Source organism: Gymnodraco acuticeps, unplaced genomic scaffold (assembly GCF_902827175.1).
Source record: "Gymnodraco acuticeps unplaced genomic scaffold, fGymAcu1.1, whole genome shotgun sequence".
Lineage (NCBI taxonomy): Eukaryota > Metazoa > Chordata > Actinopteri > Perciformes > Bathydraconidae > Gymnodraco > Gymnodraco acuticeps.
In genome coordinates this window covers 364,604-385,008 of record NW_022989798.1, presented here as the reverse complement: position 1 = coordinate 385,008, position 20,405 = coordinate 364,604, and the positions used below count along the sequence as shown (strand labels likewise).

The window sequence follows — 20,405 nt, the reverse complement described above, 5'->3', positions numbered from 1 at the left end:
TGTGTGTGTGTGTGTGTGTGTGTGTGTGTGTGTGTGTGTGTGTGTGTGTGTGTGTGTGTGTGTGTGTGTGTGTGTGTGTGTGTGTGTGTGTGTGTGTGTGTGTGTGTGTGTGTGTGTGTGTGTGTGTGTGTGTGTGTGTGTGTGTGTACTGTATCTGCGTGCTTACAGTGTCTATGTTACTTTTGCACAGATCTCAAACGGAAATCATGATTTTCTGCAAACACACACCTCAGTCACAACTTGCATAGAGTGATCATTTAGCAATATGTCTTTGTTTCAAACCCTGGGTCGTTTTTATTCTGGGAAGTGTGTGTATCTACTTAAGATCTCTCATTGGCTGTCCAACAACATAATTACTGACCCCAAACATTTCCTGAACAGCAAATATGAATTGTTTCCATCAGATTGGAGGTACAGAGTCCCACGATTGAATAAAGTTAGACTGAAGCACTCCTTTGTGCACCAGTCAATCATCAAATCAAACACAGAGCTACATCCCAGATCTAATGTTAGAGGGTCTTGAGCATGTTTCTCATCAGTGATCGTGATGCTATTTCAAATGTCTGTTCTTGTCTTAAATATTTGACCTTGTTGATGTTACAAATGGAGCTTCTGTGATTCAGCAAAAATGTCAGACTCTAACTGAAAAGTGTTATCGTATCATATCATTGAAAACAAATGTATATTGAATGAATGATCCTAATCTTTAACCCAGTGTCAATGTATATCCACATCCGCTCCTCAGCATGGGGATGAGCCACGACGACGACCACGCCACCTGCACCGGTCACTCCCACATCATGTCTGGGGAGTGGGTGAAGGGCAGGAACCCCAGCGACCTGTCCTGGTCCTCCTGCAGCAGAGACGACCTGGAGAACTTCCTCAGGTGAGACACAGCTACAGGCACCACTTACTGACCAGGGGGGGAACATAAACACGTACGTTCTCTCAGTTTCAAGTTCATTATTTCAGATAAAACATTAATAACGATATGATACAATAATCCTTTAATGATCAAGTCTGAAATGTGACTTGCATCACAGCCAGTTAACCATTCAGTGTATGCAGTACTGTATATGTAGTTCTTTATGTAAACAACACTCATTAGTATATCTATATAGAAACTGATGCCCCAGCCAGTTGCCTTATGGTCAACTCCAGCTCAGTTCTGATTGGATTTGATTTATTATTCTTGTTTTTTTATGATTATGCAAACAGCATTTTTGAAGTTTAAAATAAATGCTGGAAAATAATCCTTGGGCTCTGTGAAAACAAACAAAGAGCAGATATTTGTGGAAGGCACGAGAGGAAGTCTTTACTTTTGCTCAGCCTGTATATCTAACAGGGTTCGTACGGTCATTGAAACCCTGGAAAAGTCATGGAAATTCAAAATGCAAATTCCAGGCCCTGGAAAAGTTCTGGAAAACAATATTTTTCCCAAAGTTTTGGAAAAGTCATGGAAATGTAAAGTTGCGTCAAATTGTATTTACATTTTATCTAATCGCCGAAATAATCTGCGGTCGCGAGCTGTTATGTGCCATCATGACGCGCATGGTGTTATTTTTTAATATATGAAGCGCGAGCTGTGAGCTCGAGTCTTCTTGCCTGTCAGGCCGGTTGATCTCTGCTGCTCCGGGATGAGGGTCAGCTACATTATCTACGGTGCGTTCGTTAACTGTGCGGAGTCACTGTGGCACAGACTGAGCCGCTGGTGAACAGCTGTTAGAACGGGCCGTTCAGGTGTTCAGAGCAGAGCGGCAGAGCGTGATGTGCACTGAAACGTTTTTCTGTCGCAATATCATTTAAGGAATCGTTGAGCTAGCTAGCTAGCTAGCTAGCATATATTGCCACTATCTGCTAACGTTAGCTTTAGCCTTCGTTTTCTAATAGTTTTTTTCATAGGGTATAAACAGAGGTGGTATAAGTATAGATATTGTGCTAGAGTAAAAGTAGAAGTACTCAGATCTTGTACTTGAGTAAAAGTAGAAGTACTCAGATCTTGTACTTGATTAAAAGTAGAAGTACTCAGATCTTGTACTTGAGTAAAAGTAGAAGTACTCAGATCTTGTAGTAAAAGTAGAAGTACTCAGATCTTGTACTTGAGTAAAAGTAGAAGTACCAGGGTGTAGAAATACTCTGTTACAGTAAAAGTCCTGCATTCAAAATGTTCCTCAAGTAAAAGTAGAAAAGTATTATCATCAAAATATAGTTAAAGTAGCGACAGTAAAAGTAGTCATTGTGCAGTTTGGTCCATTTCAGAATAATATATATGATGTGTTTTATAATGATTGATCATTAAAGTGTTCTCAAAGCTGGTAAAGGTGCAGCTAGTTTGAATGACTTTGTACACTGCAAAAACGCCCTGTCAAATTTAAGGCCAAACGTTCTAGATATAAGCATACTTGCACTTAAAACAAGCAAATTTCACTTGATAAGATGTCTTAAAACAAGTCAGGCTGTCCGACTGTCATTAGCCGCTTTCACACCGCAGGACTTGCGGTACTTTAGTACCACGGCACTGAATCCGCCAGGGGGCTAGTGCCATAAACGCATTCACACCGCAGTACTTTCCCTGAGGCAAGATTACGCTGACGTCACTTCGTCTTCTTCTTCTCTGGGTTTACTGGCAGGCCGCAAAACCACTTCACGGCGAGTACAACAAAAAACGAGAGAAGAAGAACTACACGGGGGAGGGGGTATAAAGCCCACCCGCTGTATGAGGCGTTTGTTTACTTTCCGACCTCAGACATGATGGAGTTCATAAGGGTAATTTACAAATAAAATACCCCATTATAACAATGGACTTTATCTTTATGTATTTATTATATATTACCCCCTCAGGCTGATTTTGGAAAAGGACATTAACCCTTGTTTGGTGTTTTTCCCTTATTTATCTAAAACAAATGACATGATAAATGATTTGTGTTTATGTGTGTAAGACTTGTGTTTCTGCCCCTGCCATTGCTGCACATTGTAGATACATTCAACCACCGACACCTGTCTGCTCTCACATTCTTCTATTCTGCACATTTGGGGTGGGACACAATAAATAAAGCTTCGCCAGTTTGTTTGTTTTATTGCACAGTCAAGACATAACAATAACGGCATCACGCTGTTCCAGGTGTGTCGTATGCATGTAAATTGAAGTTAAATAAAAGTGTGAAATGTAAAATAAAGTGTAAGTAGTTTCAAACAATGTAACAGTGGCAATATATATAGCAGCAGACACACCTTAGTGCAAGTTAGGTGTCAGTATTAAAAACAGTGGCAATATATATATATAATAACAATAGAAAATCGTTACCACTCTTATTATTGTGGTCTTTAATTTTCTTATAGTCCTGCCTGAGTTTCTTTATTTTTACCCGGCATCCGTGTGCACTGTGCACGATTCCCAGCTCAAGTAGCTTTTGCGAACATCGCTCAAAACATTTGGAGTTGGGAACTTCTTTCTGTAGAAGCTGCTGCATCCCGTCCTCAGAGTAAATTGCCAGAAGCGCCGACACTTCCTCATCATTCCACCGCTCCGGTGTTGTACGTGTAGTCATGCTTTAAAGTACAAACAACCTATTCGCTCAAGTTGGATGTGGTTTTGTAGCGAGGAAAGAAATGGCTGCCTAACAAAACAAAATCAGAGTCTAACGGGGCGTGGTTTGCAATTCGCCCAGCCAATAGAAATAGAATAGAAATTGGCACTCTTTTATCACCAGGTTACTATCACCTCTCTAGCACGGACTAAAAATTGCCAAAAGAGTTCCCGGCACTGAGTAGTCCCAACGGTGTGAACGCGACATTATTGGTACTAACGGAACTAAAGAACCAAAGTACCAGGGAAAGTCCTGCGGTGTGAATGCGCCTATTATAGCACATACAATCTTTGAAATAAGATTAAAAAGACTAATTTCAAGCACTCTAGTTAAGCCTATTTAATGCAAAAGAAGCCTATTATCACTCAAAACTAGGGTACTTTTAGCATCAAATTACTTAAAATGAGATTTAGGGAGGCGTGTGGCACAGTGGGTAGTGCGTTGGTGTTAGGATCAGGGGAGCATAGGTTCAAACCCCACTGCAGTCAGCATGTCGTTGTGTCCCTGAAGACACCACAGTATTGAGTATGTAAGTCGCTTTGGATAAAAGCGATAACAAGTTACATGTAATGAAATTCTTGTTTTTAGGGAGATAAATTAGAACACATGCTCTTAAAATAAGTAAACATGACAATTCTTTCAAAAAACACGTTTTTATTAAGTCAGTCCATAACAAACAGGATCATTTATTAAATGAACAAAGCTCTTCAACATATATACATCCTCATAGAACTTACAAACATTGGACACAGAATTCAAGTTCTCTACTTTTTTGTGAATTCTGCCCATTCAGCTATTGCTTTTTTGTATGAATGAGTAAGGTCACTCTCGTGAATACTGTCCTTCAGTACCTCAGTCTGGATGACGGATAGGAGAGTAGCAACACATTTGGGGTAGGTGAGGTGGAAGGTGTAAAAACACCCCATCAGGATGAGTGGAGCCTCGTGCATAATTTCCCTAGGTAGGGTCATCAGTGGGATTTTGCCAACAGGAGGTTAGTAGAGTCCAGGATGACTGGACTGGTGATGGGCCGTTTCTGGAGAAACATATTGGGGTCCTCGGATGGCTGAGAGCAACAAAGTAGAGACAAAAAGTAGAAACAAATTAAACCTCAGGGAATATCAAGTTTTATTTCAGTTTAACTGATACTGACTCAGACTCACCTCAAGAACATGGAACAGTGCCTCACTTGCTGACCCAAGCTTTTTGGGTGGGGCAGTTGGGGAAGGAAACATTGAGGGAAGTGCCTTCATCAAAGCAATCGCTTGTCCAGCTGAAAAACAACATGGATACATGATCAAATGCATTGTGCTTGTTTTTGTTAGGCAATTTGACTTTGACATTAAGTGTTGTGTAACTGAAAAGTAAGCACAAAAGCAAACAAATAGTTCTGTGCAGAGCCCAAGGGAGTATAAGCTAATCATGGAAAAACGATGCTGTTGGTGTGTATGCGTGTATCCCTGAAGCGACATGAATCTTAATGTCACCTTGGGAAATTGTACATAAACTGGTGCTACTTTTTTTTCAAAATTGGCCTGAATGAGACAGAGACAGAGCGTGGGATCACCAAAATCAAACGGTTCTCCTAGGGATATTGAATGTGCACAGCGAAATGAAAGAGTGAAATAAAAACCATTGCAGTTATTGGATCAGCAAACTGAAAGTTTGGCTGGATAGTGGGGGGGCAGCGGTTGGGGTGAATTTATAATATCCCTGACACTTTCACTGCAGGGGATTATAAAAAGCACTTGTCAGTTGCACAAGGGAAAGCAAAACCATAAGGGTCACCTGTATGCATGACATAAGGTAGTAGTGTTTAAACCCTCTAGTGACCACTACTACCTCATAACTACCATTTTGCCATAATTCAGTCATCAAAAAGGAGATCCTGTCCTATCAAAATAATGAAAATAAGCTAATACAATCACATCCCATGCGGCCATTAAATGGTCACCCCAACCTATAAAACATCAGTGTTATCTATACATAATGCTTACATGTATCCAGACCCATTGGTGGCTTCAACGACTTGTTCCACACTCCAAAGAACAGCGCATTTTCGCAAAAGCTTTCCCATCTGGCTTTGATCTGGTCAGTGAAGTTCTTGTTGCCTGCCTCTAGAATTTGGCCCATCTCGTCCAAAACCTGAGTGTAAAAATCAATAGAACTTTGATACAGAGAAAACAGCAAACAGATGTTAGATGTCTAAATAATTAACAAGAGATTTACCTTTTAAGAGTGACACAGTTGTGTCATCAAATCTATCCATCTCACCATGAAGAAGCATTCTGTAATTTACAGGAAAAGACGGCCACTGTCATTTTAAAAGTCAACCCCAAAAAAAATCACATTAAAAAGGCATCAGACACTAAATTGTAAAATTGCTGTGATTCACTATGAACTAGCTAGGTCGACGTTAGCTAGTCTACCACCACCCTTTGCGTTTATAACTAACTGCTAGCTTTTAACTGATACAATTACTGAATACCAAAAGAAAACGTATGATATTAACGTCGGCTAATGTTGTGTTCCTTACAGACAGTTTATTTATCTGAGAGTAGTTAACGTTAGCTAGCTTAATTTTTACATACCCCATTAGTGAGGTTAAGGTTAGCTGGCAACACGTGCTTCGTAGTTAGCTAGCTAGCTATCTTAGCTAATTCAGCTAACAGTTAACCAATCATGCCCGGCGCCGTGGGAGGGCCGGGCCCTCCCATTTGACATTCTTGCCCTCCCCCAATAAACACGATTCTTATTATTTATAAAAAAAAAAAAGAAAAGTTTTTTCTTTTTTTTTATTATAAATAAACTGAACTTTCATACGATGTATGTGATGTCAGATAGTAACTAAAACAAAAAAATCGCAGGCTACGTCAAATAAATTCATGTGTATGTTGTGATTTGTGATTCGTCCACATTTAGACCAATCACAGCGTCACACTCTATTATATTCTGGATTTGTTTATTGTGTATTCTGTAGACTCCCATTTATGTTTGAATTACACAATGGACATAAGAAATTGGCTCAAAAGGTCTAAGGATTTATTAAAACGAAATAGCGATGAAAGAGCTGGAGCCGATGGTCCTGCTGGCGACCATGCACCTGCCATTGCAGCAGCACGCCTTAATGTCACAAGCTTGACCTCGGCAAACCCCGGGGCTGAGTTAGCGAGCCCAAGCCTTGATTCATCAACGCTGTCCCGCTCCGAGGCACAGCTCCTTGTGCCCCTACCATCACCACCTGCGTTGCCACACCCTGTACCACACCCGCCAGCATCCTCCTGCTCCGTGCCAGTGCCTCCACTACAGACGCTACCTTGCAGCACATCAACGCAGGCCCGGTTCTACGGGGGTGCATAAGGGTGCATTGCACCCTCAGTTGAGTCGTTATGCACCCTCATTTGAAAAATGAAAAGTGAAAAAAAAAAAATGTGAAAAATATTACATTTTGCCTACTATTACTAACAATAGTAGTAATAATAAGAAGAATATAGTTGAAATAAAATAAATTGTGATTGTGGTTGAATAGCATTGTCTGCTGCATTTATTTGATCAATTTAAATGGTAAGTAACGTTATTATGTCAGGTGCGCGTGACCTGTGCCGCTGCACATTCATCATCTGCAAGGTGCTTACACAGCAGTCAATGATGGACATCAGAAAATGGTTAAAACAACCAGCCCTTATCGCCAGCAGTAACACTGCATCTACTGCAGGTAATAACAGTTCAGATCATGGGGACATTACGGCTACAACAACTGGCGCCATGCTCTTATAGGCTATGTGATAAGGGACTGGGAAGGCATAATCAAGCAAAGAGCACATAGATCCATAGATCTCTTAATGTTGCTCTCAAAGTGCACCAGATTGATGCTTTTAACTTCAATATAAAAGAAAAAAAATCTTCCCGGGGGAACATGCCTCCGGACCCCCCCAGAGGAGGTGAGGACCCCCCTAGAGGGTGTTAGGTCCACTCCCCACTTATAAAAATAGCACCCTCTCTAATCTCAGATGCACCCTGAGTCATTTTGTTCTGGAACCGGGCCTGCATCAACGGGTATTGGGCCAGCAACCGCTCAAAGATCAACAGCCCCAGATGATCTTGGGGTTAATAAACCCAACCAGGTGAAACTGGATCGTTATCCAGGGAGATTGTTTTCAGGAAAGAAGCGCACTTTTGCCGCTGCATGGTACAACAACAGACCATGGCTTGAATATTCGTTAAAAGCAGAGGCAGCCTTTTGTTTCCCCTGTAGACAGTTTAAAGTCAATACATCTTCATCTGATGCGGCTTTTACTGTAAAAGGTTTTTGCGACTGGAAACACGCATTACAGACTGATAAAGGACTGCTAAGGCATGCCGCATCAAAAGAACATATTTCATGTGTGAGTTTGTGGAGAGAGAGACAGATAAGCGAGGAAACAAATAAGGAAATTAGTACTTTGGTGCAGATCAGCTGGCACGGAACCGTTATTACGTGTCAGCTATCGTTGATATTATAGCTTTGCTCTGTCAACCAACTCCCTCTCAGAGGTGACCACGATTCACTCCACAGCATGTCCGAGTCAGGCAGTGGGCTCTTCCTATCGCTGTTTGAGTATGCAGTACAAGTACAAAGATGCAGAGTTGGCCAAAATAATGGAAAGCATTCCCCACACAGCAACATACACCTCTCACGACATGCAAAATGCCACAATAGACCTAACAGCAGTTCATCGTCTCCGTCTCTACTATTTCTCTCCGAGTGCAACGATGAGGAAGCTGCCATCCTTAACCAGTGTGCCTTGCTCGTGATTAGCAGTGTTTGTGCTGCCACGCACACAATGTTTCAAAAGTGGTTTCTATGTTGCCCTTTATTTGTGTATGTATTTGCGATAAGTGTGCGTCTTTGCGCAATGCTGTTGGCCTTGCTGTTTGATATATATATTGTGCCGCAGGCCCGCAGCACGTGACGGTGTTGTGTGCCCTCCCATGAAAATCATATGCCCTCCCTTTAGATGTGTTCTGGCGCCGGGTCTGTAACCAATGAATGTACTACTATTTAATAAATTGAAAGCACTAATATGGTACATACGCCTATGGACTTTTACGGCCCGTCCACACAGCGGCGTGCGTTGAAGCTTCCAACGCTTCTGCCCATTCACTTTAAATGGGGTGACGTCACTTTTAGCCGAACTGCATTTTGGGAAGCGACGTGGAGCGTTGCTGGCTTCAAAAGTTGAGCAATGTTCAACTTTTGACCATCGAGGCGTCAGCCAATGAAATCCCGTTTATTCCAATCTGCCAGTACAAGCGCTAGCCAATCAAACTGCGTGTATGCTGGGAGAGACTACGCAGGTCATTTCCTCATATTCCAAAAAATGGAGGGAAAATTCATTATAGCGGTAGTGAATCACCCGGTGCTGTATGATCAGTCTCTGTTCATCTACCGGGATACAAACCGGAGGAGCGAGGCATGGAGGGAGGTGGCAGAGACAGTGGGTGAAACTGGTAGGTTTTCGCCTGTTTGGGGATTTTATATCCAGTTTACTTCGTTTTAACATTGCTATTGCTTTGTATGTCGGGGACGGGAGATTCATGTGATTGGTTGTTGGTCGCGTTGCTCACAAAATATCCCCAAGCTTCAGACACGCCCACCGCCAAGCGTCAACGCACGGCGCTGTGTGGACGGTAGTGCTGGGGGGAAACGATTATTTTGAAAACGATTAATCGGGCGATTATTTGATCGATTAGTCGACTAATCTAACGATTATTTTTATGTTGTTCAATTCATAAAAAACGTAATGTAAAAAAAATTGTTCACGATACTGTGTCTCAGGGGATCTTAATATTTAAGAACCTATTAATGTGTTATACCAGATTAACGGAAATAATCTCAGCTAACTGACGATACAAACCATGTTTACCAAAACAAAACACAAGTCTCACAAGAAGCATCTAAATGACCCCTGAGCGAAAAATGCTAACGGACATTGGCACAGAACTCAAGATAAAAGTACCCTTATTACTTATCGTAGCTGCACATACAATATATCCGATTAAAGCTGAGACTCCACAGATTATGTAGGTATATAGTATCATCACTGAGTGATCCGGACTCGCGACAGGGGAAGCAAATACAGTCATCATAACACGTACCTTTACAGAGCTTCTAGGGAGATCGTCTCACCACCGTAGCTGTCAATCTGATCAAAAGACGTGTTCAATGGCATTAAAATGAGAAAAACGCGGCTGAATCGGTTAATCCATAGGTTCTTAACGTCTATGTATAAAAAAAGTATTGAATTTATAATCCATAATTCAATTTTTATATAAAAATCGGAGAGCAAATGCTAGCTGCTAATGGTAGCCACCACAGCTAGCTGCTGCTTCCGGTCTAGGCTATGCAGCAGTCTCACACACACACATTACCAAATAAGGACTATGTGGGAGTTCCCCTCGATTCCATTGGCTCTGACGGTCAGAAAGAGATGTCACATGTCAAAATCCAGCAGTCTCCATTGTGTTTGAAGTGCGATTGCGAACTGCTTGTTGCTTTGGGTGACCCACGTGTGTGTGTCGACGCGGAAATATGTCGTCGACGGTATTTTGAAGTCGACGATGTCGACGCGTCGCTACAGCACTAGTGGACGGGCCGTTATTCCTACGTTCAGTTACTAACGTTACCTTCGGCCCGTCCACACAGCGGAACTGCACTTAACTGCACTTCTTGGTCGCTGACCTGCCTCTCTGGTGAAGGTGAACTAAGCAACGTGTTACGGCCCGTACACACAGCAGCTTTTGGCGATTTGTCCACCGCTTCCAGCGCGTCTCCGCCCATTGACTTTGAATGGGGATGACGTCACTTTCCCTCGCTTGTCGCCGAACTGCATTGTGGGGGGGCGAGGCGAAGATTTCCAGGATTTCCAGGATGTTCAGGATTCCAAAGTTGAACAATGTTCAACTTTTGAGGCTGAGCTGGAAGCGACAGCCAATCAGATCCGTTTATGCAAATCTGACAGTTCAAGCGCTAGCCAATCAAACCGCGTGCAAGCTGGGAGAACCAGACCCGCAGTTCATTTCTATATTCCACAAAAATGGAGGAGAAGTTAGTTATTGCCGTAGCAAATCACCCGGTTCTTTATGACCAGTCCCTATTTACTTACCGGGATACAAACTGGAGGAGCGAGGCATGGAGGGAGGTGGCAGAGGCAGTGGGTGAAACTGGTAGGTTTTCGCTTGTTTGGAGATTTTATATCCAGTTTACTTCGTTGCTAGTTTACTTCGTTGCTAGCAAGCATAGACAGTATCATTAGCCAGCATGGAATGTAGCATAAAATAGCACCATAGACATTAATCTCATAAATGTTCAAAATGTTAAAAGAAATAGTGGAGAAGAACCGGGTTTTTTTGCTTTGTATGTCGGGGGCGGGAGATTCATGTGATTGGTTGTTGGTCGCGAAATCCCCAAGCTTTCAGACACGCCCAGCTCCAAGATTTTCAAGATTTTTGAAAAGCTGCTGTGTGGACGTACCGTTACATTCCGCTGGCGCTGCGGAGCTTGGCTTGTGGTGCGTTCAGGTGATCCTCGTGAAATAGGAAATTCCCCGTTTGCCATCATTTGGACACAAACAGCCATCCACTTGTAAACACTGAGGACTGAGGAGGATCTCTATGTAAATAATATAGTACTGGCATTCGTTGTTTACATCTTTTAGTGGATATTGTCATTGATCCAGCTTCTGACAAACACATGGTAAATAAAGTCACTAATTTTCCGACTTTATGAGTGATGACAAACACCACATGGATGCACATTCCAGGTTTTTCTTCTTTCAGGGCCAATGCGAAGCAGAGTAGGGGCGGGTCTTTGCATAATTAAATAATGCAGCAAGCGCCAAATTCGCACACACCACTGAGAGCAATCGTTATAGTCGTCCACATCTGATGAAGTGTGTGAACATTCAAGTCAAAGATATTGTGATATTTTTTTTTGTTATCCATATCGCTCAGCCATACTTGGTGTGTTAAGCTGTTCATGTTTAAATGTGTAATGTGGCATGGATTGTTTGAACATGTGTGGTGTGATAAATGCACCACAACCTCAGAAATTAAGATATTGTTCTTTGTCCAGTATTGCTTATAGATCAGTGATTCTCAAACTTCTTTCAATAATGTACCCCCTTTGAAAAAAAATGCAGCCATGTACCCCCTGATCAGCGCAAAAACAATTTGTTAAGGGAAGAAATGCCTATATAAAGAGGTACAGCACAGCGCTGCACCATCAGTGTCTGATTTATTAAAACAACAACATTGTAACTGAGAAACACTTAAATGCTACATTTTAAATGTTTACAATCCATCACTAAATTCATGGCAAACCAATTTTAACATCATGCAATAACACTAAGACGACATTAGTTGCATTGAACTGATCTTTTTAATAAGTTGTACTTACAATGTAGTGAAACATGGGCTTGTGCTTCACTGAGGATCTTTGTTATTCTCAGTGACAGGAAGGCCTCTGCAGTTATTACACTTCGCGTTTTGAAATATGTGTAACTCTGTTCATATAAAACCACTCTGCTCAAACTTCCTTACTGTTCCTAAAATTGGTGTATTATTTTTTTTTTTCATTAACATACAAATAAATCTCACGTACCCCCTGCAGTACTCCAACGTACCCCTAGGGGTCCGCGTACCCCCATTTGAGAACCACTGCCATAGATAATAAGAGACCAGATAACAGGGGAAAGAGATGTTGCTTGAAGGAAGAGGGAGGGGTACTGAGTAGCTGGCAGCCCCTCCCAACAGTGTCCTCACTGCTCAGGGACCCCCACCTTGTTACCAGTTCCAGGGCAGTAACAGAGTAGAGATTGCACACCTACCTCAAGAGTCAATGTCATGCATATCATCAGTTATTCTGGTCCATATCCTTTAGGAGAGTGTGTTATGATGATTATCAGTTCATTTGTTGATTATCATTAAAAGAGATGTTAATTCTTGTTTGAATTGTGTCTTTACCAGCTGGGAAAATAACTTATGTTAACCACAGAGCTGATGCTTGAAATTCATTTGTTTTCTTCTTGCCATACTAGTGCTTAAAATAAGGCTTTTTAGCTTTGAGGTGGATGTTTTATAGACAGGTCCCTTGTATCTAGTTAAACATAACTAAAATAAAGACAAAGTTGCTTATCAAGACAAGGCAAGTAACATTTACTAGAATTAAGTCAAAAAAAATCTTCCATAGAAAGCACTAGATAAGCTATTTAAACTCAAATCAAGACAAACTACATTTAGAATCTAAATATAAGATTATTACACTTGGTTAGATCTGCAGTGTTCTGCAGTGTACTGCAGGGTAGCTTGTGGATTTACTCCAGGTGGAACTAAAGTCTGATTTAACACTTTACTCACATTATTCATCCACATTTTGTAAAGTAACTAAAGGTATTAAATACATGTAGTGGAGTAGAAGGACACCCTTTACCTCTGAACTGTAGAGGAGTAGAAGTACACAGTAGCAAAACATTGAAATACTTAATAAAGTAGAAGTATCTCAAAATTGTACCCACGTATAGTACTTGTTGAGTTTATGAACTTAGTTACTTTACACCAGTGGCTATAAAAGATAGAAAGACTAAGCCTTGCACAGAGGCATGAAAATACATTTTCAAAATGCTCAACAGTGCTGCCAGAATTACAAACTGACTGCTACACAATTAAAATAAATGCTTTTATATATTTCTATTAGATGTGACTCTTTGGCGTTTCTGTTATTATTACCTGCTGCTTTAGTTGTTCTGACTGCTAACATCCTCTGTTATCCCTAAACCGATATTCCGTGGGGTCGGGGGGCTCGGATCCTTGTCACCTTTTTCATACCTGATGACTTTGCCTCCCTGACTGCAGTTGCTTCAGCGTGTAGAAGCTAGTAAGCCTACTATTTGATTTGCTTTAGATAGGCACAACATGTTTCATATGCAGACCTTATTTTCCTGTTCCATGTTCAAATAAACCATTTTCAGTGGTCATTTTTTTTTGTTCATGGAAAATGAGGTAAAGGTCATTGAGAAGTCATGGAAAAGTCATTGGTGAAAAAGTGTATGAACCCTGATCTAACCATCAAGGCTCATTTTTTTCTCAGACCAATGTTGTCCAAATCTAATATATAGATATATTATATACAGTATATATATATGATAAAAGTCTCTTTTCGATTTCGATGACAAAGGAAACAGTTCCCTGGTCAGCCTGTTGTAGCCTGTCCCTCTCTTGTGTCTTTAAGTAGGTCCAAAGCCAGCGCCTGCCTCCTGCACACGGACCCCCGAAGCCGCTACCAAGTGAGACTCCCCCCCAAGCTGCCGGGCATGCACTACAGCGTGGACGAGCAGTGCCAGATCCTGTTTGGAACCAACGCCACCTTCTGCAACGACATGGAGGTACAACACTCTGTTCGTTATTCCGTTTCTATTAGATATGAATTAACCTCAACAATCCATGAAACACCACGAGCAGAGTATAAAGTACGGTGCATATATGTTGGCATGGGGAGAAAAAGGTTATAACACCAATGCAAAAATAAAATATCTATCCATTGACATGTCAGTGTAGAAACTGGAGAAGGAATCCTACAAATGAAAGATGTCACATTGATCCATGTAGGAATGCTGGGCTGGTGTTTCATTTGCTCTCTCTCTTGGTCAGGGTACTTGATGATTTAGTAAAGTCACATGATGGTGTCATGCCATTCCCCACAGCCTTTCTCTATCTGCAGAGGTTTATATCAAACAGTAAATATCAGATGACTGTTAATTTCCATCTGCTCTCTCAGGTTTTACATGGGGACTACTTACGTACACGTGTATACACACATCTACACACACATGGTGCTCAGCAGTCAGCTATACTGCAGCAGGGACAGAAGGTGTGCTGAGTGGAACCTCCTTCTTCTGAGATCAGCGTCATGTGTTGTGGAGAGTGTTCAGCTAACCTTCACATGTAATGTATACAGTGGTTGTGCAGTGTGTGTACAGAGTGGACTCTGAGGCTGAGAAAAATGCTTGAGATTCCAGCGTTAGGACCGGTGTGACTGAACCTGATATTAAGGAGGCTGCTGCAGAGTGAATCCAGCTGGCAGCCAGCATCAGGCCTGTCATGTGATTCAAAAGTCACATTCAGAGTAAAGCAGTGTCCTGTTCACTGTATTCTCCTGCAGACAGCAATATGTAGTGTGCTGCCACAGGATTCAACTTATGCAAAACCATACTACATAACGCCCCTCTCAGATACAGGTATTTATTTACATTAACAAAAAACCCGTTTCATTTGAAGCAGACCCACTGTTAAACTGTCTTTATTTGTACTTTCCCCTAATTTAATAATGATAAACCCTCTCTATTATAATACTGTTTGCTGTTGAAGTCAGCAGATGTGTTCCATTGAACCTCTCCTAGGACATATCCTTTAATCCTTCCCTGTCCTGGAAGGTCTTCAATGTGAAACGTCAAAAGAGAGTTTTATTTAATAATCAAAAGACAAAAGGAGAAGAGGTAAATGCTGACATGTTTAGGTAAAAGGCTAAACTGAGGGCTGGTTCTTTTGAGCTATTTCCTCTCTGTTAGTGTATGCATATATTTAAATAAGTTCAAACATTATACATATCGCTACAAATATATTGACTAATTGTGCAGAGCCCATAATTGATCTGTGGAGCCATTGAAACCACTCTATATATACTGCATTTAGAATAAAGATGTGTATTGCCTGCCCTGTTGGGGTTCAATAGGGACAGACTGTGGACTAACAATGTGAGCATGGTGGGGAGGGTTACTTTAAAAATGTATTCTGTTACAATGACTAGTTACCTGTACAAAATGTAATCAGCGAGCTAATCTGATTATCACTATATAAAAGTAGTTACTCCATTACTTTAGATTACCTCAATATCAAATGCAATGCAAATACATTAATTAAAGAGAAATAAAAAGATGTTTTATACTGAAGTGTATTATGTTACACAACAGAACAATGTGACCTTAGAAAAGAAGAAGCCCAGATATTTAGGATGCAAACGGGTTTTATTCAAAGTAAAAGCTGCTTTTCCTTCAGCATATTCAGACAGCAGCCAACACTGACACACATGAGCACATACACATCACATGTCACTTGTTAGACGCTTTTATCCAAAGAGACTTACATACTCAACACTGTGGGCAATCCCCACAGGAGCACTTTGGGGGGAAGTGTCTCAGGGACACGACGACATGCTGACTGCAGTGGGGTTTGAACCTGTGACCCCCTGATCCCAACACCAACGCACTAATCCACTGCGCCACACGCCTCCCTACAGTTTAAAGAAGCAGGAATAGAATCTGAGCTGACAGAAAATGCTCCGTTTTAGTTTAATACACACACACACACACACACACACACACACACACACACACACACACACACACACACACACACACACACACACACACACACTACTTTATGACAGGTTCACCTGCTGAATTAAAAACAGAACAAATGAAGCAAAGAAAGTGAAAACCATGAAGCAGATTCAGGCAGTAGAATTATAGATTCACACTCAAAGTATTATCCTACAGAACAGAACAGCTCTAAGAGAAGAGATGTAGTTAACATCAGCTCCTTTCAAATGTTTTTGTTTCCAGTCAATGATCCAAAAACAAGCGCTCACAGCAGGAAGTACATGAGCGATGACATGAGTAATTGGATCAAATATGTTTTTGATGCTTCATGAACCCCGGCGTTTATGCGACAACTCACATGAAGTGTGTGTGTGTGTGTGTGTGTGTGTGTGTGTGTGTGTGTGTGTGTGTGTGTGTGTGTGTGTGTGTGTGTGTGTGTGTGTGTGTGTGTGTGTGTGTGTGTGTGTGTGTGTGTGTGTGTGTGTCATCAGCACCTGATGTGTGCAGGCTTGTGGTGTTTAGTCGAGGGAGATGCTTCCTGCAAGACCAAACTGGACGCTCCTCTGGATGGAACAGAGTGTGGAGCAGACAAGGTAGGAGCGCCTCACACACTATGGCAAGCCATTTGAGTATTTATTCCATATCCTTGATATCAGACGGCAGCTGCCTACACTAGTTGGCTCTTTGATTTAACTTGTTATTGATATATATATTTATGTGAAATATGGTCACACTAGTTTGGCACTCTGCTTTAGTAGTTAAATAAAACATTATACTAGTCACTCTTTTTCAGCAACTAGTGGCACTTTTGTCTGACTAGTTACCACATAAGGTTCAAGGTTCTTTATTGTCAAACTAACATAGCTACAGAGTAATTATGTCGTAATAATAACATAAGCCTTACTAGTGACGCCAGGAGCAGCACTTGTAGCACCAAAGTCCCAACTTGTAAGCTTTTTGATGAACTAGTGACTCTCTGACCGTACTAGTGACACTAACAGTCTTACAAGTTAACCCTCTGGAGTCTAAGGGTATTTTCTCGATTGTTAGATGTTTTCTTAAATCACCTTTTAAATGTATTTCTTCTAACATGGCACCCATGTGTTACATATCAAAATGTTCAGGACAATCTCTAGTATTGATATATATGCAAATTACTCACCTTAGAGCACTGTTTGATGAGATAAGTAGCTCAAAAGCTTAACATTTGACATCCGATTTTCGGAAATTCTTCAAAACTTTTGTGAAAACACAAATTTACTCATGTGATCGAATTGTTTTGGTGTTTTAGATTTGGTTACCAAAGTCTTAGGATCACAAAAGCAGTGAAATATTTGAATTACACTGTATATAAATATGTTATTCATGTCTAAAATGAAAAAAAGTTAAATTCGAATTTTGAGTAAAATAGGTGTTTATCACTCTACTTTCACCACAGCAGGGACTGAGATACATTAGGACTGAATAATGACTTCATATTACATACCAAGGTTCATGTGATGTGTACAAATACAAATTGAGCATTCAACCTTTTTTTTCAACCAACAATTTATTATAAATGTTTTTTTCAACCAACTATTTATATAAATATAAGAAACTGGAAAATCTAACTATTTACAATATTGAACATCAGAACTTTCAACCAACTATTCATTATAAATGTCAAGACAGTGTCAAGGTCTTTGTCTGTCTTCCAAGACAGTGGGTCTGGCTGCTGTGAAGATGGGGGTGATGGTGCATGGGCTGCTGTGTAGGTGGGGTGTACAAGTGCTATACGAGACCTCCACGAGACCTCCTTGCTGGCTGGATTGAAGGTGATGGCTGTGGTGGAGCCTTTGTGCTGAGGTGTATCTTGACCTGGTGGCAGCCGCAGATGGAGGTGGAGGCAGCTGTAGTGATGCTGGTCTGCTGGTCCTTGATGGCTCTGGTGAAGGCCCTTGAGCCACGGTAGATCTTGACCTGGGGGCAGGCACAGATGGATGTTCTGGCTGCTGGATAAACGCCGCCTGTGGGCCACTAGGCCCAGACAGCTGTGAAACCTCTCTGTAAAACAAATTAAAACGTAGGACAATAATTACAACTAATTTCATTGAAATAAAGTTCAAGTAAAATGTTGCTCAAGCACAAATAACAATGCACACATAAAAAGAAAGTTTGGGAGGTTGGAGGAGTCTTTCTCTCTCTCTCTCACACACAACACACACACACACACACACACACACACACACACACACACACACACACACACCCACACATATTTCCAGTTACTTTACATTCAGTATAAAATCACAGACACACATATACATAGGCTACATCTGATTACAAAGTCTCATCTGTACAGAACAGTATGATAAAATAATCGATGGCAAAAACATGTCACTGTAAATGTCTCCGTTGTGGGAATTATAATCACAAACAGCAAGTGTATTTCGAATACCCCACAAACAATTAAACAATCCTTCTTCCCACAGTTCACTTTTAAATCCAAAACGTTCCACTTCGGGTTTTCTTCAAAATAAATAAAACAGTCAATTTACCACGGCAGAATGTCAGTCATTTTAGTCAATCCAGTCGGTTTGAGAAATCCAGTCCTGGTTTTCAAGGTGGTTGGGAGATGACCGGCTCCTTTCAGATTTGTAAACACTAATCCGGAAACGTGATGCGACAGAAGGGTATGATCTATGATGCATGGATGTATAATAAGAACTGGGCTGCAGTCGAATAGTCCATTTAGCTTAGGAACTGTAGGAGCAAACACAGTAGTGGTGGCTTAAAGCCCACTTCTGCTCCGCGCCGTCCGTTTAGATGAGCCTGGTCAGATTAATAAAAGAAGGAGTTCAAAACACCGGCATAAAAGTTATAACAATAATCTGATTTTAATGGTAAAAAACACAATACGAAATACAGAGTGCCCTGAAACAGAGCACTCCGGGCTCCCCACTCTACTGCTGTGCGATACAGATATCGGGACCAGCCAGTCAGAAACAGGGGCATTTTGCATGAATAAACAACAGTATATATGGACATATTTGGGGCGGAGAGTCACTTCTTATCTTCCACCTAACTTCACTCCTTGAATTTCCCAAGGAAGGTTTCACACAAACTATTCTTTCCCAAACAATCAAACATTGTACACAGATATATTGGTATCAAACATTGTACACAGATATATTGGTATCAAACATTGTACACAGATATATTGGTATCAAACATTGTACACAGATATATTGGTGCTTGAGATTATATTGGCCCCGGAAAGAACCTTGAAAAGAACCTGTGTGTGTGCTGGTGGAGGGAAGTGTATGTGTGTGTGTGTGTGCTGGTATCTGGGTCAGGAAGTGTATGTGTGTGTGTGTGCTGATGGGAGGAAGTGTATGTGTGTGTAGCAGGGTATCTGGGTCAGTGAGTGTAAGTAAGAAGGTTTATATATATAGGATTACTTTAAAACAGTCCCAAATAATACATGTTCACTTCAATACAGTTCAAGATAATACCTGTTTAGAACAATATCTGTTTACTTTAATCCCTCTTTTGATCTCACCTTCAGAGATCAACTTATACACAGCATTTGAAACATAACCACTGTCATTCTTTTCTACTGTCTGTTCTCCAACATTTATATAAATCCATCAGAAGCTAGGATTTAGAGCACTTTAAAACCTTTAGGAACAGTCCACCATAACAACTTATTATGACAGTGGTGGGAGACCAAAATATGTTAAAAAATTGTACTTGTCGGCTGAGTCATCGTGCTCGTCCTCCTCCGACGCGTAAGCCAGCAAGGGCATTTGGTACGAAGGGGAAGGGGCAGCTTCTCCCTCAAAAAATGGGATATTAAAACAAAGTTCCTCAAAAAATGGGATATTAAAACAAAGTTCCTCAAAAAATGGGATATTGAAACAAAGATCCTCAAAAAATGGGATATTAGAACAAACTCCACACCGGCTATATCAACCTGTTTCAGCGGAGAGTGGAGTCCCCTGTGCCGTCCTGGCTTGCCGTGTCTTTGTCCCCCCGATCCGCTGACGGCGGCTTCCGGGTCGATGCTGGAGAGATGTCTTCCCGATCCTCCTTCTCTGGCCCGCTAATGACGCCTCCCGAGTCGACTGCTGGAGAGATGTCCTCCCGATCCTCCGGCCCGCTGATGACGTCCTCCCGATCCTCCGGCCCGCTGATGATGCCTCCCGGGTCGATTTCCTTGACGGGGGCCAGGTCTGTCCTGATGTCGTCTAGGGTCCTCGCAGGTGTTTTCCCGACCGCACACTGGCTCCAGTAGTACCAGTTGTCCCCCTTTCCTCCTAGACGGACGGCATGAGAGATCCGCTGGGTCACTCGGTAGGGGCCGGAAAACCTGGGGTTGAGCCACTTTGTCCTGATGACCTTCAGCCAGACGAATTCCGCTGTG

At 41.6% G+C, this 20,405-nt stretch overlaps 1 protein-coding gene across 1 annotated transcript in view; it reads left to right on the top strand.

Moving 5' to 3' along the window:
• adamts17 (ADAM metallopeptidase with thrombospondin type 1 motif, 17) overlaps positions 1-20,405 on the top strand; it is a 215,791-nt gene that overhangs the window by 152,341 nt on the left and 43,045 nt on the right. Inside the window, 3 exon segments of the mRNA XM_034222448.1 lie at positions 746-886; positions 13,858-14,008; positions 16,492-16,593. Coding sequence (XP_034078339.1) covers positions 746-886; positions 13,858-14,008; positions 16,492-16,593 — 394 coding nt within the window.